The following is a 24,606-nucleotide window of genomic DNA, read 5'->3' as shown; positions in this document are numbered from 1 at the left end:
CAGGAAAATCTTCCCTCATTAACTCCATGAACATGGCTCTTACACAAGAATGGAAGGACAGGGCAAAATACTGTCCTGGAAGAAATCATGTCATCGATGAGTGTGTTATGTTCCACAACAAGAAAGCAGGCGGGAAAGTAGTTTTCTGGGACACCCGTGGCTTTGAGGACATTCATGCAGATGATCATGCCATTCTCATCCTGCGATACGTCCTCGAAGGTCGCATCCCAGCCAAATGCATCCCGTGTGTCCTTCTCATGTCCAAAGAGATCATTAAGAAGCGATATCACAAGATCTCAGAGACCAAACGACGGATTGACCTGGTTTTGTTCGTCTCTTCCCTCACTGAGGAGCCCAACACCCGGCTTATGTCACTCACTGAGCAAGCCATCACCACCTCCAAGCACACCTGTGTAAACAGTAAGTTTCTTTTATTTTTTGTTTAATAACGATATTGTACCCACGTACGCGAGTTTAAAAACTATTGTGTCCTAGTTAGTAAATGTTAAATATGCCAGTGGTTTGTTTCCACGATAGTGGTTTGTATGTGTTAAGGTTTATTAGGGTATATCCCTTGGGCCCGTGGCAGTTAAAAATAGACAATTATGAATACCTAGGTATTTTCATATCCCCTGAGACACTGTTGTAATGTGAATTAGAACTTGACACTGCGAAGTCCCATTTCATTTTTGGCTGAGCTTCCGCTTTAAAAGTTTTTTCCACGCTGTAAGGGTGAGGTAAAAACAAGAATTAGGTGGATTGTAGGTTTAGCGCAGTTTTTGGCACCGGTGTGAAAGTGGTCCAAGGGTGATTGTGTATGTTGCGCATTCAGAGGTGCGAATCTAAAACCGTTATGGGACGAATGTTTGTGCCGCTAAAGCGCTGCGGTCGCCCCGAGCGGGTTGCCGCTGACTTGTTTACGAGCTCGACGAAACGAACTTGATAACGAGCGCTGGGAAGAAAGGCACGAAGTCGATTGCCGCGTGCACTCGTGCAAACCGACACCGGCCTACTTCTCCCTTTCTTTTCTTTGTTCGTTGACACGAGTGTGGGTGAGCGATGTGGTTGTCCAATTCTCTCGCTCTCCTTATGCCAATGATGCCGCTCCTTAGCGCCACTTAGTAAACAACCATTCTTGGCCGAGTTTAACCGCTTTGTTTGCTTTCACAGGAGTCCCGATCGTATCGGTTGCAACCAAGAGTGACTTGTTCAACACAGTGAAGCCGGACGAGCTGCACGACTACAGCCTCGAGCATGTCGTCACCGAACGCCGTGATTCCGCACGTGCTTCCCGCCGAAGTCGACTCGCAACTGTGCCTGAAGTGGTTGCAAGTGCAAAGGTGGTTGACAACTACCGATGTGAGCTCGAACCCTGGAGTGACGAATCAGCCAACCCTTCCATGGTCAAATCATCACCTGACCGCGACGCTCTCCTGTTGTCAGTTTGGAGAGAAATCGTTTCGAGAACGGCTGCGTGCGCCGGCAACTCCGACCGACGAAAACGAGCTTACTCCGCATCCTCACGACCAATGTGCCGTTGCCTGCCCTTCAAATTCGACTACATGCGACTGAGAAGTGCTTCTTTCTGACTGGCCGGACACAAAATAAGCAAAAGGCCCCAAGCCAGGAGCTAATATGTACGGACACAAGCGACGCTGCATTCTAAACTGCAAGCGAGTTAAACATTATGCGATTTCGGTTCCAGAGGTGACTACCGCAAAGACAATTTTGCTTTACCCTTTCATGTAAAAAGCTGGTGCTCTTTGTACGTTTATTTGCACTCGTGATGAACTGCAACTTATGGCAGTGCGTCCCGCTGTTACACGGATTTCCAGCAAGGACGAGCGTCATCACTGAGCGCTCTAAAAACTCAGGGTGCAACGAAGTACCTCTTGAAGTGTACTTGACGCGAGGGTTGGCAACCCTTCAATTCAACCAACATTTATAGGGACTAGAAAGGTGTCTTCGGGAGGCCACAGCGCCCCTCTTATTGGTTAAGGTGTATATCGAGAGCCCCGTCTAGGTGGCATTGCGGGGCAGTATTATTAGCCATACATTTTCTTGGCTATGATAGCTACAGACTTGCCAGAAGCAACGTTTTATTAAACCCAATCGTATTAGGAAATTGAGTGCCTTTTCACGCACTGGTAAATTTACCCGCTTGCCAATCTATTAAACACAAATCTGTTGGATCAAGTCGGGATGTAAATTAGATCATTGTGCTACCCAACCGTCCTTGCGACAAACTTTTTTTGTGTTCATTCTGTGGTTATTGTAAACATTCAATTCATCTCAGGCTTGGTGATCTCCCTAACGCTTTGAACACAGCAGCCGGGCATCGCCGAATAAAACGTTGCTGATTTTAATAAGAGGCTAAATCAGGCCTTGCATTTGAACATGTTGTTCCACGCTTTTCTCTCAGTGTTCGTTTTCGTGGGCCCTTGCCGCGTTTTATTCAAAATAATTCTTTTCTTCTCTGTATGGTGCAGAGGCTGACGCAAAGCGTCGTTTTATTCTGAAGCTTTTTATCACATCTTAACATTTTAGTGCTGCGTTCTTTTCAATCGAACCCAAGAGATAAATAGCAGTTTAATCTTTCACTGTTCTTACCGTTGTCTGCCTTGTTCAATGATCATTCATTTGAAAAGGTGATCGTTCTAAACGTGTTTCTTTGGCGTTTTTTCACCTCAACATTTGTTAGTACTTATTCCATTTCTGCATTTTATTTCAATACTTAAAACAATAAAAAAAAACTTTATAAAATATTCAATGTTGCTTTCTTTTACACCCTACTCCTTAGTTAGTATCTGGTTATAAATTTAACAGTAGGTAGTATTCCTTTGTATGGTTTGGTGGGGTTGTAAGACGGGACATCGTTCGCACATTATATCAAATATCCTGATCATGTTTTGAGCAATAAACAACGGTCTATGTGAGTCTTGAGGATACAGTTCTTTGAATGTTGATTGTTTGCCACCAAATGGAACGACAAATTGGAATAAAAAGCTGTCTCCTCTTTTCCCATTTTACTATATGTTTGAATTTTAATGAGTGAGGTTTTCGTGTTAATGAACTTAGAACTGAGACCCAAGTTAGCGCATCCCCTTTTTAGTTGCATTTCTGCTTTACTTTACGGACTCACTACGTTATGATATTTGATCGACAAGTGACTGCTAAAGTTGCTCTCTGGCGCCACACTGGTTTAATGGTAGAACGGAAACGTGTTTGCCATATGGGTTTTCGGACACAAGCGTAAAGTTGCGTGATTAAACAGCCTATTAAAACAGCACCTAAACTATTAACCAACCACTTAAACTCTATACATTTGTTTCGCTTTCGCCAATGTTTGCGACAAGTGAAACACACAGCCAAGATTTTTCCGTTTTTATTAAATGCATGAAATTAAACTGCACGTTGAATTAAGTTCGTAATTTATTTCTTGAACTGTTTCTTTATAATTTGGTCATCACGTGTTGAGCAATGACGTCAACTGCTGCGTAAGTTTCTTCGCAAGAAGGAGCAATCTGAAATGAAATAAAAAATGATATTTTTCATCATCCAACTAGAACCATGTTTCGTCATTAAACCTTTGATTTGTAGGCATCACAAAACTAAATGTTTGTGGTAACTGAAATACGACCAACTTACATTGCTGCAGTATAGCAATTAAAAAGGAAAACATATACAGTTTTAAACATGATGAAAGCACCTGGGATTCTGGTAGTATGAATCCATATCTTCCAGTGTCTCTTAACTCAATGGTATATACCAGTGGTACACCAAAGTCCTTGCTGAAGTCGTCAGATCCTCCGGCAGCAAGGTCTGCCGAAAAGTATTTAGTAATATGGAGATGCTGAAGCAATACGTTTAATATGCTTTATCTGTCGCATCAGTGTAATAAGATACTGTACTTATTCCTGCATAAAAACATTTAAACGTATGTATGTGAGAATTATAGCTTACACATTGATTGATATCCAGGTCCATAAGTGTATTGTTTTCTGTGTACAGCTTCCAATGCTGCAGCCGATGCTATAGCTATATCGTTCTGTTGATATGTTTAATTAGTGACATAGTATTGGGCATTTAAATACTTTAATATAGATATAATACGTTGTTTATGAACTTACATGCTCTTGTTTATTGTCGACGTCCTTCACTGCGTCTGAATATGGGTAAATGTACACTTGGCCGTAGCTATGGAAGGTAAGGTAAGCCTGAAAAAAACAGAAAATATCGGCTGTTTAATTCTGAAAACCGTATTTGTTTATAGAACACACCTGTATTTCACCAGTGTGCGATAGTACAAAGTTTGACAGCTCCTTGGATAATTGTTCCGATGCTACCTCGGGGCCGTAGTAGGTATCGGAGCAAGGATTGGAGCTGGAACCTGGGCCGGACCACTCAGCATCGAAGTTCCTATTTGGGTCTACACCGGTGCATACTGTACCGTAATTGCTGCGCGTCTTTCTCCACATACGGTCCTAACAAGGCGACAGTTGATAATAATATCATAACTGACATTGAATACCATGATCATTTTTTCCTTACATCGCTCCAGGTGTAAGCGTAACCGTCAACGTTAAGAAGTGGGTAAATGACGAAAGTAAGGGCGTCCATCATGCTTCTAACATTTGCGTCAGTGTTGTATTGGCTCAGCATCTGTGTTGGGTAAAGGAATAACAAAATTTACGTTTGTTCTCTGAAACGACTTAGCACACCATAAAAGCATAAAACCAAGGAATATTCTCACTGGGATATTTTGTAACAACCTGGGATTTAGAATATAGTTTATCCCATTAATCCACCGTATTGACTTACGCGGTTGACGAAGCATTGGCAGAATGCTGGAGAGATCCACTCACGGGCATGGATTCCACAATCAATAAGGAAAATTGGGTTATTCTGGCTTGAGCCCATTGTAAGTCGGACGATATTTCTGTTTTCTTCAGATTTAGTTGGTGTTTCTACTTTAAGAAGGCTGCTGTATTGGCTTTGCATATCAAAAGCCCAACTTTCAATCTGAGATAAAAAAAATTACGTATAGTGATGATGAGGGAAGACCCGGGAAAAGACTGGGATTATTTTAAATCTCATTTTATGGGTATCCATTTAAACTAAAATTCCGTGTTAAACGAACAAAAACATTTTTAAAACATGTTTTCACCTCTACGTCAGTGTGGTAAACGTCGTAATCATACGCTCCAGCATAGGGAGTTTTGGTTCCGGTAAACTGGTGGTCAATTGTATCCTGCACGTCATTTACTTTGACTTCAAAGTCCATATTAATAGCTGCAAGTACTCTCTTGGTTTTAAAAAGGTATTCTCTGAAAAGCACAAGACGAAAAAGTATAAGGAATGTGTTAACTGTGCACTACATACCGAATCATTAAAGTCCTATTACATACGTACAAGACAAATTAAACCCTGCTGTTCTCCATGCAAAACTTACCGAGGGATTCTTACGTCGACGGGAGAGCCCTCTCGAACCAAACTAGGACTGTCCGGTCTCCAGAAATCCGCCTTAAAAATATGGATATTTGAAACTTGCGTTCAGTTAAGATACAAGTTTATTAAAAAAATCCTTACGAATTCCTCCATTTCGTTGATGGTTATAACATGTTCGGAGCTGGTTGGGTGAAGGGTCAAAACCTGATCACTGTGAGAAAAATAAAATGTGAATCACCTAAATTAAACTAAATGCAAAAAAGCAACCATATGCAGTACTGCAATTTACCCATCAAATCGTTTGGCAAAAGCCAATGTCGCCAAGGTGAAAACCAAGAATAGCTTCATCTTTCCGTTAAACGTTGATAACGAAATGCCTATGATATGTTTTCCGCCACATCCTTTTAAAGGGAATGTTGTGGTATTTTAAAACTGCATATAATGTTATGTTTACCACAACTATTTGTATTATCGTGTACATAGGGGAAGTGAAAAAACAAAAAAAAACGTGCACGGGCACGCCACGTGCGACTTTCTCAGGAGTCATGATTATTTTTAATGGTTACACAACCGCCTATGCTTACCATCCTATTCATCAGTGATTACAAACCATGGTAGTTACTCATGCCATGCATTGGGTCTATAATTAATAACCGTAAAGTGCCAGCTGTTAGATTATATTGGTCGTGTTTCTGTTTGCGCTGACGGCTCACCTGTAGGTTTCTCACGCACATAGTGACGTATACAGAATGTTTATTTTTCAATGGTACATTCTTATGCTGAAAAGTAACATGACGGTTTGCAGGGAATGCTGATAAAATTCATTAACATGATAAAAAACATTGACCATTAACGCACGGATTATACACGACGTGCTTGGTTAAACAACTTTATATCGTGGATGTTCCTCACTGCATAACATATGTAAAACAAGACCGCATCAGAACAAAATATTCGGAAACGTTTTGGAACTTTCAACTATACAGTGTCCACGAACACGCTAATTGGTCAATAAGTGGGAAAACGCAGTGTTTACAAAACGTAAATTGCCTAGACGCCGCATAAAACCAATCAGCCTTTTTCATCGGCGCCCCGCGTATTGTAAGCATCGGATCGAAGACTTGAGTGCAAGAGGTTGTAAGCAGCTCTGTAGCAGTAATCATTGTCACAGGTACCAGCAGGCCCGGCAGGTCCCTATACAAAGTGTTATGAATATCATTTTTACAATTGCACTTGAACAATAAAGCGATCAGAGGTATGTAATTCATATGTACTGGTCGTATTTATTTAAACAACTTACAGTATATCCCGGTGGTCCCTGACTCCCACGCGGACCTTGGCGACCGCGCGGACCTCTGTCACCCGGCTGGCCATGAACAGTTTCACCTGGGAAACCCCTAGGCCCCGGAATACCCATCGGCCCTCTAATTGATTTTCCGGTCTCTCCTTTATCCCCCCTTTCACCTGTATAACCTGAACCAAAGTAAAGCAATTTTACAAATTTTTAAACCGTCAAAGAGAAAATCAAATATGCTATGTTGTTGGTCATGGATCAGCCACTAGAAAAAAAAGCTTGCTGACTCCTGTTAAGTTATTCTGCTTTACTTGGTGCACAGCAAGGTGGTTGGTGCGTTTGCCTCTAACCAAGATGTTAAGCGTTTAAGGTTCGTTGTTGCTACCATTGTGGGTGTATGTGTCTTTGGGTAAGACCAAACGTCAATTGCTCCAATCCAGTGGTATTGGGTTGTCTAAGTTGTCAGGCATAGAAAAATACAAACAAAGTGGGGGAACCATATGTGGTTACTACAGTCGGCACAAGTTGTTTGAAACAGAACACACGTGTTATAACAACCGTTTTTTTTTGCCAGGCAAGGATAAAGTAAGTAAAATTAACATTTATTCTTCTATTGCGAATAAATATAGAAATGCTATCTAACTATACCAGGTCGCCCACGAAGGCCAGGTATGCCTTGGATCCCAGCAAGTCCAGGTTCACCGGGTGGACCTGAGGGTCCTATGGGGCCTTGTTCACCAGAGTAACCTCTTTCACCCCTGGGCCCTGGTGCGCCCCGTTGTCTAGTGCCAGAAGATCCAAGTTCTTGCTCAATCATTTTCAGAACAATTCTTGGAAGTTCATCTGGATTGAAGCAAAACAAGGGTTGGTATAAAAAATATTAAGGGTGCTGCATAATTTTAACGTACTTGCCAATACTTCAGATACAACTTCTCTGGCTATTTGCCTCACTCTGTTTTCTTGCAACCCCTGTCAAAAGCTTGGTAAATATTTTATATTTATACACAAGGAACATGTATTACCCGAGTAACACCCTTTTGAACACCATTGACACCATTTCTACCAACTTCACCCTTCTGGCCTTTTGGACCTGGCAACCAACCACCGGTTCCATCTCCAGTTCCTGCCCCATCTCTTCCTGGTGGACCTTGTGGTCCAACATCACCCTTCAGAAATTAAACAAGTAAAATTGTTTGCTGAGTTAACACTTTTACTGCTCACCTTCATGCCTTTTTCCAAAATTGTTCCAGGCACACCAGGCAAGCCATCTTTACCCTGTTTATCAGTAAAATGCTTGTTAACTACCTGCAGAGCAATTTGAAATGAAACAGCAGTACTTACGTTTTCTCCAGACACACCAGGTTCTCCACGAATACCTGGGTTACCATCAGCACCAGGGAAACCAGGAAGCCCATCTGCACCAGGAGTTCCTGGTGTGCCAGGTGGCCCGGGTGGACCTGGAGGGCCAGGTGGTCCTGGTGGACCAATTATAATTTGTCCTACATCTGGTGGAACAGGTTCCGTTGAGGTAGTTGTACTTTGAATAGGCTTGGTTGTGAACCAAACGCTATCTGTTGCTCCAATACCCGGCAAATCTGGGTTAATTGTGGTTGTAAGCACTGGGGAAGGAGTTTCTGTTTGAATCTGTAGTGGTGGCTCTACCACACTGCGACGGCACTGGATAAAACATTCTGTGTTACTTATTTTCATGTACAAAGTATAAATTCTCTAAACAAACTCACCCGTTTGTTTTTGTAATTCTTTAGTTCGCAACAGAGCTCTGGTTTTGCTATGTCACTTGGTGTTCCTTGGTGACACTTAACCACCATATCTTGAAGTGAATACTAAGAATAAAAACATTGTTATAATTGTTTAAACATTCATCAAAGTTTCTTTTTAGAAATTTAATGTTTTTTTATCACAAGCAAACTTAGCCTACTATTGCGTTATATTACCATATATGACGTATAACAATATTTTTATTTTTGCCCAAACATGCTCCTAAAGGAAAGTAATTATTTCCACAAAGCAAAAATGTTGTGACCACTTTTTACCAAAGGTGCTTTGCCACTTCTAACCCTTCCAAGCATAAAGTCTCCTGTATCATCTATCACATGACGCAGTGGTACACCGAGTCGATATGAACCAACATGGCGACAGTCCAGGTGAACATTTACGTCATACCGGCCTATGGCAACTTCCAGCTTGTGCCACTTCTGGTTAAATAACTTTGCAATTTCACGATTTTTCACATTGATGTTTGCACCACCTTTCCTGCAATTCAAATTTACAACTGAGTTAGTAGGAAATTGTTAGCTTTTTAAAAATAGAAGCTTAATGGTATTTTAATCTAAATATCCAGAAGTGCAGAACCTGTTTGGTATTCAACCGTATGTTTTGGGGTTAACAAAGTAGAAGCATTAAGTCTTAAATCTTTATCTGTTTGGTTGCAGGCAGTCATGCTAACCGCTGAGCCACAGTACCAGACACTAGCAGTAAATTTGAACACAAATATTATTTAAACATAAAAAATGAATTTTAAAACATCTTTTTTTTCATATTTTGTTGGTTTGAATCTAATTTTTGTAATTTTGTGTCAGAAGATCAGTTATTACTTCTTAGATATGATAATGCTGTTTAGTTACAGTATTTCATATTAATTTAATTACCTTTTAATTATAAGTGAGTTTCGTGGCCCATTGCAAGATATGGAGAACTCTGTCCCTCCCGATGCATCAGTAAAACTCATGATTTCCCAATTGCTCTTTGACACGACTGACTTCTTCAATTTAATAACAGATATCATTGTAAAGTGGCTTGGGCAACTACTTGGAAAGACTTCTCTGGAAAGCAAAATTTCTTATCTCAATTTTTCACCTATTTGCTGGTTGAATTTGGTAAGAAATCTGTGTTTCTTTCTTTTGTTACCTAATATATATTCTTGTATAAGCTTTGGTGCAAAGACTACAAACGTTAACTTACTTTTTAAGCCTGACCAGGTTGCACTTTCGTCCGTTTATCCGGTAAGCCACATCATCTTCCCTAATCCCTACTATTTTTTTAACTCCTCTTTGAGGAGTTCCAAGTCCAAACGATTCTATGCAGTTTACTCCTTTAAAAATAAGTCCAAGTTAGGCAAACTGTATTGGAATATCAGTTTAGAAAAAAACTGGAAATTTTCTATTTTTGCACGATAATGTAATATACAAAAACAAGGTTACAATGTTTGTCCTTTTTATTAAGAGGTACTATGACATTGGTATCTCCACTAACGAGTTTTATTATCGTTAAATAATGTGCAATATACAAAAAAATGCTCACCTTGAATGTATGTTCTATTTCTTTGAATGGTTGGACATTTTGAATCTATTGAGCAATAAATATACATTAAATGAAGTCATATAACTTATTTACCATCAGGTGTCACTCATTATGACATGAGTGTTATGTTTCATACACTTAATGAACACTAAGTTATCACATAAGTAACTGTGTGCATAATTGGATTAAATTTCCATTTAATGTTATGCCCGAGGTACTTGCACCCATATAAAACATGTATCTTTAAATAAACCAATTAAAGCCTTTACTACAGCTTATTTATAACGAAACACATGTTTAAAACACCTCTTACCTTGGCAGATCCTATGGACCAACCTTGACCTGAGCTTTTCAATATCTTGGTAATTCTGTACAAACATGGTGTGCTGTGAGGTTGGCAAACTTGACATATCTTCCAGTTCACTGAGCTGAGCTTCACCAACTCCAATGCCAAAGATTTTGATTCCTTCTGTGTGAGCCTGGATATTCAAGAAAATAAAATGGATGTATTTTTTGACATACCTCAAATAGTTGGAAACAATAAATGTAAGTTTAAATATTTTTAAAATTTGCTGTAAAATCAAATTATTATCATACTTCATATTTATTTTTTTCATTAAAATACAAGAAATGCCAAATTGACTACATTAGCCTGAACCCTGAAGTGTTAAAAAATGAATATAGACTTACTTGTTCGGCTTCAGATCTTATATTTCTGTAATCTTGGGCTCTACCATCTGTGATTAACAGCGCTACTTTCAATACATTTGGTCGTCCCCCTCTCTCTGTTGAAAATGCATAATTGGTGACAAACTTGATTGCTTTAGCAGTAAATGTGTTCCCAGTACAATGCTCCAAACTCATAATAGATTCCCGTAGGTCTTCTCTATTATCGAAATCCTGTATAAAACAATCTATATAGATATGTATTCAGAGGGTAATATTTTTCAAATAAATTATTATATTTACTGTTAATTGTGAGTAATTTTGTTGGTATCAAAAAAGTCTGTAAAGTGTTAAAATCAAAATATAAAATCAAATATATTTAGTAGTTACCCTTAGATCAAATTCCACAGTTGGTTCATTGCCATACTGTACTAAACCAACCCTAGCTCCTTCTGGCCCAATATCGAAACTGTCAGTTAAATTCACCATCAGCAGCTTGACAGCAGTAAAGTCAGCGTTTGTAACAGAAGAGGAACCGTCAATCAAAAATATGACATCTACTGCGCGCATTCGACATTCTGCCAAATAATTTGTAATCTATTTTTTGGTATCCTAATTATCTATATGGGACAGTGTTAATGAGTTCGAAGACCACGCATCTAAATTAGTTGATACTTGGTTTAAGGTTCTCCATGCTGCTATTATTGTGGAGTGTATTTTTAGCAAAACAAATACTGGTTAATGCAGTAACCCAGTGGTGTCTGCATATTTTAATTATGCAGAAAAATACATAGTAACAAATAAGCAATCCTGATGTTTGAAACCGAACATATGTATTACAATTTTATTTGTTGTAAAACAGTTTTTTTTAAATACATATATTAATCAGTAGATCTAGATTCAAACCTGGGGCAATGGCTGCACAAATTCCTCTTGATAAACTTTTCTCAATTTTAGGTAATTCTCTAAAGTGACTGACAGAGTAGAAGAAAGACGAATATGGTGCGGTAACAATCTATGTTGGTAAGTTTGTTATGAGTTTCATGGAACTTTTATAAGAAAAACATTATGATTAAATCTGTTTAAGGCATAGATAATGCATATAAGTTTTATGCACAGTTTCTTGCACTACATAGGTATATTTATATGTTTTTGCAACTTTCAAATGTGAGTGTAAAATGTAATTCCCCTAAGTTTCTCCCACCTTTTGTATCTGCGTTCGGTTCACTTTAATTCCAACGCAAATAGAGAATAACATGGTACCATCATGCATTAGTTCAGTTGCAGGGTATGTCAAGTCATCCATGGAATTTGAGGCAGTGATTACAAGAACAACCTGTATAAATGACAGCCAGTTTTTATTTTAATTCCAATGGGTCCCAATATGTTTTTATTAGTTTTAAAATATAACCAATGAGACCAATCATATATATTGTACTGTTGACAAGTGTTGGGTTATATAGCCATTTAATATTATTAGGAATATTAGATATATGTAGTTTTAAAAGTGGTTATTCTAATTAAACCATTGTGTTTTCTTCTCTCTATATAGTTTGCAAACAACTGTTTATAAATGTTTTTGAGTGTCAGAAGCATGAACTGTGAAAATGGAATTTATTGTAGTCAGTCACTAGAGGCAGTTACATGGAAAACTTGCCTTAGGAACATTTGGTCTCGGCCCAAAGTTATTATTTAGAAGTTGCTCTCTGACTTCAGTTAAAGCAGAACCGAGTAAACAAGGTGGTTCCCCTGCTACGTCATACTCTGGTGAGAGGTCGGCAATTGCTTGCACAAGCGTCAGTGACGAATTGTGTTGGAGCAGGTTGAAGTTAATACTGAGATAAAAGGAATATTATTTGACGTAATTTGCATCAAAACTACAATGTTGTTTACTTGGTTGAATTGTCGAATTGAATGACGGAAAACAAACTGTTGTATGGACCAACCGCAAACGATGACGCAAGCTCCTTGAGGAATTTCTTTGTGTTACCGAATGCATTATCCCGGGCGCCAATGGAGGAGTCCAACAAAACAACTAGATCCATTTCCGCTTCAGGGCAAACTGCAGAAATGAAACAATATATCAAAACATACGCATTGCTGAAAACAAGGAAAATAGGCTGTAAAGTAAGTAAGTCCGGAAACGCACGCTTCATTCTTACGTATTCTGTTTCTCTTTCTTCCTTCCCCACAAATTTTCGTCACCAAACTACCACGAATCGAATTGATAGCGTCGAAGTTGCTGACTTTGTACACGTATTTAGTATCTGGATCTGATGCGATTGTTTGCAATTGCGGCAACGACACCTCGCCTACGCCCACCTTCGATAAAAGTTGAAATTTAGAAATAAAAAACAAGTTATTTAAAAACATGGTAGATGAAATATAAGTTACGTACGGCGAAAGTTTTAACATCCGACATGTTGTGCATCAAGGCAGACGCCTCTTGAATCGAGTCTTGCGAAACACCGTCCGTCATTACAAGCAGAACCTACAAATGTTTAAAATATTCCTTACTGCAAAAGGTTAAATTCCACAGATTTAATATGGATAAATTTTATCGATAGGAATTCAACGTTGCTCTGTGTGTCATCGAAATAGTTTCTGTTGAACTTGTGCAAATATAAAGAAGAAATATTTTCGTGTTTTGAATTGTTTGCAGAGTCAGTTTTACCTTTTTTACAAAGGATCTGGCACCCGCTGCGGGGGTAAAGCTGTTCACACGAGTGAAGTTAATTGCTTCTCCGATGCTGGTACGGCCCTTTTTGTACACGATATCGTCAATGGCACCAAGTATGGAGGTTTTCGTGAAGTAATCTGCCATTGTGAATTCTACATTTGGGTGGTCGCTGTATTGATTGATGCCTGCGCGATAATGAACTTCATGTTATGAAATATTTAACACCCTACACGAAGCTGTGGTGACAGCCTTAATCAATTTGTATCGTACTACAGATTCGCTTTGCTAAACCGAGCTTACTTGTATAAACCAATAACAGTTAAACTATATTCCGGTCGAGTGTTGGGTCACACAGTCCTTATATACTTGCTCAACTGTTTCGCCATTGAAGCTAAAAACAACTCGCAGTTTGCCAATGATCGTTCATTTCTTCAATTAGTTTATGGACAAAGAAACAGGAAGGACAACCCGTTAATGAAATTCAATTGAGAAACGGAAATGAGCAATGGTAATAATTTTACGTACGCAATCGTCACCGCCGCTTTAAATGTATTAATTGCTGTTCTTCAAACAAGAAAAGTTCATGACGTTTGGAGAAAAAAATGCTAATAGTTCTCCAAAGTTTTATTTAACTTAAAGGAGAAAAAACACAAACAAATTGAATCTCAATATATTTACATATCCGTTTCCATTCTCATGCGACGTCAGGAACTATGTACGAACAAAACCAACGCTTCATTCTTTTATGCTATAAATAATAATCTTGCGCTTACCTACTCTGGTCGTGTAATATCCAATCTCAAAGGTAGATGTCAGTGATTTAACCCAATCTTTCACCTTGGCGAAATTAGCTGAGTTGATGCTCGTTGAACCGTCCAGCAGAAATTGCACGTCAAGTTCTATATTCTCACATTCTGAAAGCCGTTAAGTCATATTTTAAACATGCGGTGTGTAGGAAAACCTTACAAGATCTAATAATACTTGCTCTATATGTTCTCGCATTAATTCAAGTTCTATGTTCTCGCATTAATTCACCAATAGTGGAAAACATTGTCACAATTTAGACCAGGTAGTCTTTTTGTATCCGCAGACCAATTTCCTATACCTGTTTTCGCAGCGCGAGAGATTCTGGTCACCAGTTCCGAAGCTTGGCTGGGAAGCAAAGTGATATCAGAGTTTACAATCATCACATTTTGTGAAGATGTTGCTATGCTGCTTAACTCTACTTGATCGATTCCTGAACCAATCCCAATACTAAACACTGGAATCTTTAATGCACGAAACTCATTTCCAATGCGTGTGACGTCATCGGTGGATCCCGAGTCAGTTAAATGAACCACTACCTGAAAATATTGGGTTCGGTCATCAGTTGTGTTTGAGAAATATAGGTCCAAGAACTGGAACGGCAGAATAAACGTGCTATGGGTAATGCAAGTTCAAGTATTTACCGAGTTGTCAATGGCATACATATTCGACTGGTTGGTATAACGTAAAACTTCTGGAACACTGCCTTTCAACCTTTTCTCGGTTGGTGCACATACACTTTTGACTTGGCCAAAAACTGTTAACCAAATTCTTACAACATCGCCGCACACGAATGTTTAAAAAGTATTCCTAACATAGTGTATCGAAGTGTACGAAAAAAGGGAATAATAAATTTCATTGACTTATTAGCGGGCGATATAGCTTAAACAAACTCACCGGCTGTGCATCAACACGTAAAGAATTTAAAATATGTTTTAGTGTAAAATTCAAGGCAAAACCCGCATTGGCTGGTTCGTCTTGTACGAATGACGTCATGTTATTGATATATTCCAGCAGTTCTCCTGGATTCGGAAACATATTGAATCGGTTATGATATATTATACGTGCTAATTACTGTTAAAAATAGCTGCACACACCATCCTTAATGCCCAAATCAAGTCTTTATTGCTTACAACTTGTAAAGTTGCTCAAAATTTAATTATATTTAAGCTCTCTGATATAGTTTTTAAAATACGGAATACAATCCGTTTTCCCAGTACAATATTTCATTACACACTTATATATTTGCGGTTACCTTTGCGTAAATATTCTTCAAAGGAAAACTCCAACGAGCAAGTGCCACTGTACACAATAATAGACACTCTGGTGTAATGGATTCCTATGAAAAAGCTATCCACTACTTGCTTGACGAATGCGGCAGTGAAAACGTTCGTCATGGTGGCAAGAAACCGAGTGGTGTCAATATCACCACCTTCGTGTTCGGGAATTGACGTATGGATCAAAAATTGGAGGTCGATTAGAACGGACGGTGCCTCTGTTAAAATGGGCGCAATTAACTTTTATTTGTCTTTAAAAACCCCGTATTGCTATACGCTTCATCAGTTGTCTGAATTCGACCAAGGTAATAGCTCTAAATTTCCTCTTTAATAACTCTTACTTGGATGTAAATGTCGACATATGCGATCGATAATTTGTGACTTAGTCGCCGAGAGTTCACTGTAGCTTGCTATTGTTGTCACGTGGTGTGACGCAGGTCGTGACGCAATCATACGAAGCTGTGGTCGACTAACCATCCTTCCTACGCCAATCTGTCAAAAGCAAACAAACATGTATGTACATTATGAAAACTGTTCGCTTTCTGTGGGATATTTCGAATATAAAACTATACTCCTGAAATATCGTATATTGAGTTGTAACCCGATGCTATGTTTCATACTTTATATACCAAGCGTGTTTTAACAACAGCTGTTTTGCTATTAGACCTCCATTAATATGTCCTTTGTTATCGTGATCGAAGAGTCAAAGAAAAAAATGTTTTGATCACAAAAATATGTGTTGTTACTGAAATCTAAAGTGATCGTTTACTTACTGTATACACCAACGCACCCGAGAACCTCAGCTCGTTGAGGATTGTCTGTGATTCTTCGCTATCGTCTACAACGCCACCGTCAGTAACAAATATAATAATTTGTGAAACATTTTCTCTTGAACCTGTGGGACAAATTGTAACTTAAGTGACTTGATGTACCAGAGTGGTAATGCAAAAAGCATTCTAAACAATAAATATTTTGAGTAGGCGGGTAATAACAGATATTGTGCCGTAGTGGCTGCCAAAGACTTTGTTTTTGCCTTTTGTGAACCTATTGCTTGTGCGTCAAACGACCCCCCGAATGAGTCAGAATTTGCGGTTAAAATGTAAGTATATTTCTTCGTACAGAATAATCGAAACTGAACAATCGGCTGCATGCGCCGTGCTATGGACGTAGTTTACCCATAATAATTGGCCCACTGAATCAACAGGCACCAACGCGAAACTTTTGCTGTAAACACCACTCGATCACGCCAACTAATCACCAGAGTAAATTTACCGTATTGCGCGGTGAGAGATCGTCGTAGGACTTGCAGAATCGCAGCGTACGGACCGGATTCTCCCCCGATTTGAGTCACGTTTGAAATCGCTTCAAACACTTGCGATCCATTCTTTTGCAGAAGGAAAGGTCAAAGTTAAAACTGTTTGTTTGAGCTGTCTAAATGATGCGTATGCGGATCTATCGGCAGAGAAATGCCTCGCAGAGACAAAACATATCAAAATTGTATTTAAAGTTATGTAAAGTAGGACAGGGGAAGATGAGACACTTTTTCATTCTATTTTCTTGTTCCATTTAGTAGTAAACAAAGAAAATTCAAAGGATTATAAACCGTACCCTTTTTACGACTCCCACACTGGTTTTACTTGTCTAAAACAAGGTCAGGATATTTGGATATTATGTGGTAAAGTATTTGGATATTAAATGATTTTGTTGTGTGTTAAACCGACAAACTGAACACATCAAGTCATTTTAAATACCTGGAAGGTGTTCAAATCAAATTCTGTATGTGGCTCGTCACCGTACTGCATCATGCCCACCCTCGTGAACTGAGAACCAACTGTGAACTGTTCTGCAATATCTCGCATCCACGTTAATGTGGTGGAAAAGTCGTTGGGACTGATGGAGCTTGACCTGCGCAATGTAACGAAAAACATGTTGTCTTGTAGTGTGTAAAACAGACAACTATTTATAAACGTAAAGGTACCCGTCAAGCAGGAACAATAAATCATGATAAGCTGTTCTGCATCCGTGGATAGCAGCGTCGCATAAGCTTTTCCCAACATCGTTGTCTATCACCAGCAATCGTCCAGCATTTTCTATCTTGTGCATTTGAGCCACATGCATGCTTTTCAGAGACATGATCCCAGCTCGAGTAATCCCAATCGCGATAATGGTAAAATCGTAATTGCACCCTCTTGATTCAGTGTTGAAGCACGACAGGTTTTGTGGAATGATATCAGCTGAACCACCCGCTGATATCACGATTATAAGTTTAGGAACAGCTTGCCGTCGGTCACTACAGCTAGTCCGGTTTCTCGCCATGTTGAAGACGTTATCACACACGTGTTGAACAGCGTTTCCAACTCGACGTCGCCCGCCCAATTGCTTTATCCCAGAAATAATATTGACCACGTCACTTTTCTTCAGCGAGTGTGTCCCATCGCCGTAGGAAAAGTTAATATCAAACAGCGAGTTATACGTAACCACATCGTGACCATACGCGCTGATGGATGGCCGTACGGTGTAAAAACTCACATCGTAAGCTTGTACTACTCTCTTCACGAAGTTCTAAAAAGTCAGGGATTCGGTTACATATGTAAATTCACGATTGTTATACAGTAGGGTGGGGGAAAATGGGACACTTTTTTGTTCTATTTTCTCGTCACATTTAATAGTAAACAAAGAAAAATGAAATAATTATGAAACCATATCGTGACGACTCCCATAGACCGTTATTAATTGTTTAAAACACTATCAGGATATTTGGATATCATGCGCTAAAGGTGTCCCATCTTCCCCATCCTACTATATATATGAATGTTTCGTGCCCACCTTAAAATGACGCAAAGATGAATACGACACATCAGCTGAAGAATCGATGAGAAATGCAACATCTAGGGCCGATGTCTTACAACCTAATAATTTAAGATATCTTTATAAATCTAACCGAGAAAACAAGTAACCTCAGACTTACCAGGTGCTAACCTTCTGATAAGGGCTTCGTTGCCTGGCACTGCGCACACCAGCAAGCCAAACAACAAACAAACACGGGAAAGTGTACCACTAATCATTACGATAATATACACTCATTGCCCTGTAAAAAAATCAGGAAATATTAACGAAACAATCTCCCTTTGAAACAGGATTTGTTAAAAAACTTATGCACAAAAACTTAAGCGTGTATATAAGCTTGTGCCCTTCTTCTTTTACTTAATTACATCATCAGGAAACTGGGTACAAGGTGTGCCGCTTAATCCTGATTAATACACCCATAACATGTCACTGGTGTAATCTGGTAGTACTAATCAATTATATGGCTCACGAGTAACCAACTTAACAGCTGCAGATGCTCGCACTTGACAATGTTTGTTTGCATACAAAAGAGTAACGAAACCCTGGCAAATCACACGGTTCACATCTACACAGCCTCAAATTATAACTCAAAAACCGCAACAGCCTGGCCAGAATAGGCAACTGCTAAGAAACGAGAGAATTTGCTTCGTAGCGATCACGGGTGTTTACAAATTCGTTTCTTTCCTTACGATTCCAGAGGCAAAGCCTTTTTTCTTTTTTCCTTTCTTAACACTGAAAGGATCAATAAGGAAACCTTATTGTCAAACGTTTATTCCTAAAAGCTGGGACCTTCCGTGTCTTATGTAATAACAATATTTTACACGCCACTTTTAAAAACCGTTAAATCGAATTATTTTTCCAAATCGAAACTGAAACCTTCTTGGTATTGCAGTTACTCCTTTCCTGATAAGATTCCTATAACATTACACTTGGCAGGAAACCGACATATTGTCGGTTAATAGCACAGACAAGGTAAATACCTCAGCCTACCCTATCCCGATGGCCTAACCGAGTCGGAAGTAATATTAACACAGCAACTTGCTAGTCTATAGGTGAAGCCGTTTGAGGATCTGACTGGAAAATCCTGCTTTTGTGTCGCTGCAGAGCTCCGCGAATTGTTGTAAAACTTGATAAACAAACTTCTATTCTCGTTCCTAATCGCCAATACGGCAGCGAAAGCCATAGAGCTATACATCACGTTCCGAATACAAGGCTCTATAGCACCAGCCACGTTCAACAAATATTCACTATTGTGAGCGGTGTATATTACGCTCGACTTACATCCAAGCCGGAAGTAATAAAACTACACGCAACAACTTGAACAGATACCAGCATGTCAGCATATATTAAAATATCATACCAACAAAACCTCAAGCAATGTTGACCAACTGGGTGGCCTGGAGCAGCATATCGCTCGTGTTGTCGAATCTCGGTAATTAATTTTCTCGGTTAATAAGTAACCGCAGTTGAATGAGGCATTCCGCCTTTTTTCATTGGTACAGTTTCTCCTAATTTTCTGATAAAACTTTGTATATTTGGCCTTGTTTTACAATACTTGCTATCTAAACTTCAAGCCCTCTCCAATAAAAATGCCAAAGATAATTTACTTTAAACCAAGTGTATTGCTTTAAGAGTTTCTAGCAAATTTAACTACTGCTTGATACTCTTTAAACCACCTTATCGACAAAGCTAATATTTGAAATGTCGGACCTTCTTTTAAAAGATACCCTCTGTACAAAGAACTTGCTGTTAGCTTCTCCAACCGCCTTAGAATCATCTTATATTAGATCATGCTACTGTACTAGTACTATCAGGTGGTACTGTACCAATTCACTAGCAAATCACATGCACTCCTATAAATGCGCCCGCACTCCCTTTAGCTCTCATTCCTTATGCGGTTTGTAGGATTGTACAGCAGTGTCACATTTCTCCTTGCTGTCGTAAATCTATGCCGTAAATCGTTCGCCTTTCGATGTGCACCTCATCCACGGTGTACTTCCTGTCATATACGACATATGTCTAGTCCAATGTTTGCATTCAGCAACATTGTGTTTGGAGAACCTCAGCAGCAGCGACCACCCACGACACAATACCTGGACGGGGTAGATTTAATACCGAAGCGAAAAATACCAAGTTCATAAATCAGGGATCAAAAAGTGGTTGCGATGTATAGGTGTGCAAAAGGAAATAATGAGGGTATATAGCAGACGAACAATATAATAAAATGTTATTTGATACTTTGCCATTATAGATTTAAATCAACATGATTCAATTACATAGTTACGTAAGAGAAACATTTTTTTTATTTATATTTTATATTTATAAATAAAATGGCTGCTTGTTTAGCTCGCCAAAATGCAAAGTTTATTAGCCAAAGGCTTTACGAATGGTAGCTGTTTTTATAAAATGTATACAGTCGCTCTTGAAAGGTAATACTTGACGAATAAAATATCACATGAAAGATGTCATTTTTAATATTAGGTTTACCACAATCACTTTACAATGCAAACAAAATGTTATTACCAAAATAATTTATTGCCACTAACTACTTCAATAAAATCGGCCAAAACAGAATTATTCGCCGAGAAGTCGCGTGGCGATCATCGTCAGTCGTGACTACATCCGCCAAAACTGTACAGACCTTGTTTCTTCAGGTCTGTATTGCGCCTGCGTGACGCAAAAGATATTTGCGTATTTGCAATAGTGCGTCATCGACTATGAACTATTACGATTCATGAGTTCCTGATACGTGGGCAGCGGCTCAGCTTCGTTTGATGGAAATTCTAGAACATGAATAATCATTATTGCGATGTTTTATTGTTTTCACCCAGACCTAATTTTTACGAAAAAACAGCAGAAACTCATATCCGCGTCGATTTCGTTACGAATCGTATCCCCAAACTGTAAAATGACCCAAATTTTGGGCATAATCATCGTTAAAATTAAGGTCAGGCACAACAACAACACACCAGTGTGAAAAAGGTTGCATATTACCTGTTGTTCGACCAGAGATGTGACTGATCACCTCCGTGTTATTACTGGAAGGGATGCTGTTATTACTTCTACTGTAAAAACTGCCCAGTGATGGTGCTGTTGGGTTGGTTGGTCCATGTGTGCGGTCCCATGGTGATACTCTTTGTTGTCCCGTGTTATAGTTTGGAGGAACTAAATCACAAATATTGAATTTTAGAAATCCACAAATTATGTTGAAGTCTTGATTTTACAAACTCTTTTTTGTTGAAGCCTTGAACAAGCTGTGATTTACAGCTTTAACTGTTTGTTATAACATGCTGGATTGATTGACTTGTGGTTTGGGATGACGTTGAAAGGCGGATGTTACGTGGCGAGTCACGTACTTCAGTGATTTTGTTTTGTTTCAAAGCAAAACTAATACACTGTAAACGTGAAATGTCCGAAAGTTAGCAACATAAACATGCTAATTGCAATTATTTTCCCTACTGCGCAATAAGACCTGTACATTGATGTTCTGCGATTTATGTTCATTACTCCACATGCATTGATTATATACATGGACAACTAATCAAAAAACATGCAATTCATTCAAGCAACGTTGGCCAAACCGATGCAAATCTTACTTAACGAAGGATAAAGTGGAAGAACCCGGTGGTAATTTGCAGGCATATCACTTAACGAATTCTCACCTCGGGTTCCATCTCCCGAACGAAGCGCAAACGATTCTTCTCGACCTGTCAATGAAACACAAAGTTGTCTTTAATTTTTATTTAATTTGTTTTACATCATTATGAAACAAAAGCTTGAGAAACTGCTTGATAAAAACACAAGTTTAATCAATTGGAAACTGTATTATATTGTAGGGTGGGGGAAGGCGGGACATCTTTTAGCACATAATATCCAAATACCCTGATCATGTTTTAAACAATTAACAACGGTCAATGGGAGTCGTGGGATGCAGTTTTACAATTCATTGAGTGTTCTTTGTTTACTAGCAAATGAACGAGAAAATATAATGAAGAGGTGTCCCATCTTCGCCCACCCTTTGATATATAGAACCAACAGGATAAAATACCACTTTGAATAACATGTCGAGGTTAAAGTAAGTTACCAGAATTAAGTTCAACTGAGAAGGGATCTTCCACCTCGCTGTTGTGTCTTGCTCCTTGTAGTTTCGGTTCGCAATAATTCTTCCATATGAAGTAGGAGACGAAGAGAATAAGAACAGAAACTCCGAATGCGGCCAGAAGGAGGATAAGAATTTCTTATGACCAAAACACAATAAAAGTTTATATAGTACTGTAGGGTAAGATGAGACACCTTTAGCACAAATTATCAAAATATCTTAATGGTGTTTTAAACAATTAACAACGTCCAGGTAGTCGCAGCGATACGATTTTACAGGTATTTGAATGTTTTGTGTTTCAAATTGAACTTAAATAAAATGAAATAGTGTCCCATTTTCTTCCACCCTACTAAACAGTTTGTTAAGTGATATGAGATACAAGACATAACCTACATAATAAGTTTACATTACCTTTTTGTACCTCTGATAAGTTGATCATGCTTGAAGAAAATTGTCCGTAGATTTGTAGATAGCTGCAAAATGTGAAACGAGTTTCTTGCCACCTTTACTACTATTATGAGTCAGAACGCAAATACGTCATGTATATTACATCAGCAATAGCAATTAGAGCATGAGATCCTACGCATACACGGCATAGTAAAAATAAATTTTCAATGAATGAAACTATACTAGACTAGATAATATAATATATTTAAACAGCTATTACAGTGCAAAATGTAGCTGTTTAATACGCTTAGAAAAATTAACCCCGTATATAATACAGCGATTTGTTGCCGTACTTTGCACCGGTTAAATTAAACATTGTACTTCACAATAATCAGTGATATATATGTGTTTCTAGCTTTAACTGCTCAATAATATCCCACCTGCAATCGCAACTTGCAAAGTAAATACGTCACTATACCTTTTCCTGAATTTAAACACGTTTTGATGCGATAACTGACTTTGGTTCATATCTCAATTTAATCGAATTGAAGTAATAACGTACTTTGACTGTCACTAATTTAGTTTATATTTTAAAAACCATAACAACTAACGACTGCTACGGTATGGCTTGCATTAAACCACACAAAGACAGGAAGTACCTTTCGCGTCGACGAGAGAATGAATACGGCGGAGCTGTCTGATTAGTGTCTGGATTGATTACTCCAGAAGAGTGAGTGGCTAATTGAATGCGAACGGGTTGCTAAAGCTGCTACGTTCGAACCTCTATATCCGATGTTTTATCTATACTTCCTGCAAACACCTTTTACTTAATCAATAGGATTGATTAAAAGTATAAGCAGCCCTTAGCGTTCCCAAGAGCTTGTAAATACGGTACTCCATAGATCAATTTACACAATACCTTTACCAGTAAGCCATAAATGCAATATGTTGGCGTATTCTCTGTCGCTTCATTTAAATTGTTTTCATGACCCGTCCTGGCACAAACGTATGTGGATCCACCTACATCAGTGTTGTTAATTTATCACATGCATGACGCATTCCTCACATATTATACAACGAAGTAATTGTATGTACGTCATACCGTAGTCATATACATCACGTGCGCCAGTTTAAAACGGGAAGGCTGCTTTAAACTCAGGTGGTGTGGGTTGGACCATTATTAGTTTTAACATAACGCGCAATCGCAAAGCATTGCAAACTATTGTTCTATATTTTTAATGCATATGTATACAAAACTCAAGCAAAAGTTTATTTTTGGCTGACCAACGCAAAATAACACAAAATAGCATAAATAGATACAGTAATCAACTAACCACGCTAAATTGAGGGATAGCTGTAAAATAATATTACTTCATTCCTTTTTTTCTGTTTCCCCATGTTAAAGTGTGACCATGGTCCATGGTCGCATCACCCAATGCCGTTAGACAATGGTATTTGTGGCCACGCAGCCAAGATCATTTCTTCAATTCCACATTCATTCACTCCTTTGCGTATCCTGAAGTACCCGCCTTCCCCCCAGTTGGCACCCCATGAGTTTTGCACGATCTGTATGAATGAATGAATGTAACTTACTTTATCCTCGCGTGGCCGGAAAACGACAGTCGTTATCACATGGGTTTAACACCTCGTGCCAGCTTACGAGTTACCATGTATGTTACTTTGTGTGGGTAATTATTTTTTGGAGGGGAGATTTTTTTTTATGTATGGCTGATAATTTAGACAACCCATTAGTGACCACTGGGTTGGAGCAATGCCGTTAGTG

The 24,606-nt window shown here is 38.8% G+C and overlaps 5 protein-coding genes and 1 long non-coding RNA gene across 8 annotated transcripts in view; 2 read left to right on the top strand and 4 right to left on the bottom strand.

Moving 5' to 3' along the window:
- Positions 1-2,765, top strand: part of LOC100175113 — a 29,866-nt gene extending 27,101 nt beyond the window's left edge. For both annotated transcript variants that reach the window (XM_018814078.2, XM_018814076.2), the window contains exons 4-5: positions 4-420; positions 1,171-2,765. In XM_018814078.2, the coding sequence (XP_018669623.1) occupies positions 4-420; positions 1,171-1,589 (836 nt within the window). In that variant the 3' untranslated portion in view covers positions 1,590-2,765. The remainder of the gene's footprint in view (positions 1-3; positions 421-1,170) is intronic.
- Positions 2,766-3,369: 604 nt separating this feature from the next.
- LOC100179788 (carboxypeptidase B-like) lies at positions 3,370-5,848 on the bottom strand. The gene is made up of 11 exons (XM_002131518.3): positions 5,738-5,848; positions 5,590-5,659; positions 5,453-5,523; positions 5,168-5,327; positions 4,822-5,022; positions 4,552-4,662; positions 4,281-4,484; positions 4,131-4,217; positions 3,964-4,048; positions 3,710-3,822; positions 3,370-3,524 (listed from the first exon to the last, which is right to left on the bottom strand). Exons 1-11 carry the CDS (start codon positions 5,794-5,796, stop codon positions 3,453-3,455), a joined length of 1,233 nt encoding a protein of 410 aa, XP_002131554.1. The 5' UTR covers positions 5,797-5,848; the 3' UTR covers positions 3,370-3,452.
- Positions 5,849-6,184: 336 nt separating this feature from the next.
- LOC100182938 (collagen alpha-1(XII) chain) lies at positions 6,185-18,978 on the bottom strand. Its single transcript, XM_009864089.3, has 33 exons — positions 18,459-18,978; positions 18,317-18,399; positions 17,469-18,052; positions 17,242-17,395; positions 16,763-16,874; positions 16,264-16,385; positions 15,832-15,982; positions 15,469-15,708; positions 15,111-15,235; positions 14,515-14,752; positions 14,183-14,323; positions 13,404-13,594; positions 13,128-13,220; positions 12,892-13,051; positions 12,623-12,791; positions 12,387-12,564; positions 11,934-12,065; positions 11,636-11,744; positions 11,120-11,307; positions 10,754-10,963; positions 10,377-10,542; positions 10,064-10,108; positions 9,725-9,854; positions 9,412-9,585; positions 8,797-9,016; positions 8,485-8,586; positions 8,084-8,419; positions 7,964-8,017; positions 7,765-7,908; positions 7,651-7,711; positions 7,391-7,585; positions 6,749-6,921; positions 6,185-6,642 (listed from the first exon to the last, which is right to left on the bottom strand). The coding sequence occupies exons 1-33, from the start codon at positions 18,553-18,555 to the stop codon at positions 6,520-6,522; spliced, it is 5,400 nt and encodes a 1,799-aa protein (XP_009862391.2). The 5' UTR covers positions 18,556-18,978; the 3' UTR covers positions 6,185-6,519.
- On the top strand, positions 8,959-10,471 carry LOC113474501. The gene is made up of 3 exons (XR_003396162.1): positions 8,959-9,039; positions 9,542-9,639; positions 10,385-10,471. It is a non-coding gene; the product is annotated as an uncharacterized LOC113474501 (long non-coding RNA).
- A 1,449-nt stretch (positions 18,979-20,427) lies between the features above and the next one.
- Positions 20,428-23,045, bottom strand: LOC100182122. 2 transcript variants are annotated; one of them, XM_009864087.3, is made up of 5 exons: positions 22,848-23,045; positions 22,422-22,574; positions 21,934-22,044; positions 21,332-21,502; positions 20,428-21,120 (listed from the first exon to the last, which is right to left on the bottom strand). In XM_009864087.3, the coding sequence occupies exons 1-5, from the start codon at positions 22,873-22,875 to the stop codon at positions 21,053-21,055; spliced, it is 531 nt and encodes a 176-aa protein (XP_009862389.1). In that variant the 5' UTR covers positions 22,876-23,045; the 3' UTR covers positions 20,428-21,052. The 2 variants fall into 2 exon arrangements, with proteins under 2 accessions (XP_009862389.1, XP_002131444.1); XM_002131408.5 differs by having other exon boundaries at positions 22,000-22,044; positions 22,848-23,039.
- A 1,206-nt stretch (positions 23,046-24,251) lies between these two features.
- Positions 24,252-24,606, bottom strand: part of LOC100185298 (tubulointerstitial nephritis antigen) — a 4,050-nt gene continuing 3,695 nt past the window's right edge. Inside the window, exon 10 of the mRNA XM_026836807.1 lies at positions 24,252-24,389. Within this exon, the coding sequence (XP_026692608.1) occupies positions 24,252-24,389 (138 nt within the window). The remainder of the gene's footprint in view (positions 24,390-24,606) is intronic.

The sequence above is a fragment of the Ciona intestinalis genome, chromosome 1 (genome assembly GCF_000224145.3).
Source record: "Ciona intestinalis chromosome 1, KH, whole genome shotgun sequence".
Classification (NCBI taxonomy): Eukaryota; Metazoa; Chordata; class Ascidiacea; order Phlebobranchia; family Cionidae; genus Ciona; species Ciona intestinalis.
The sequence above is the reverse complement of the archived record's forward strand: the minus strand, read 5'-3'. Positions and strand labels throughout refer to the sequence as shown.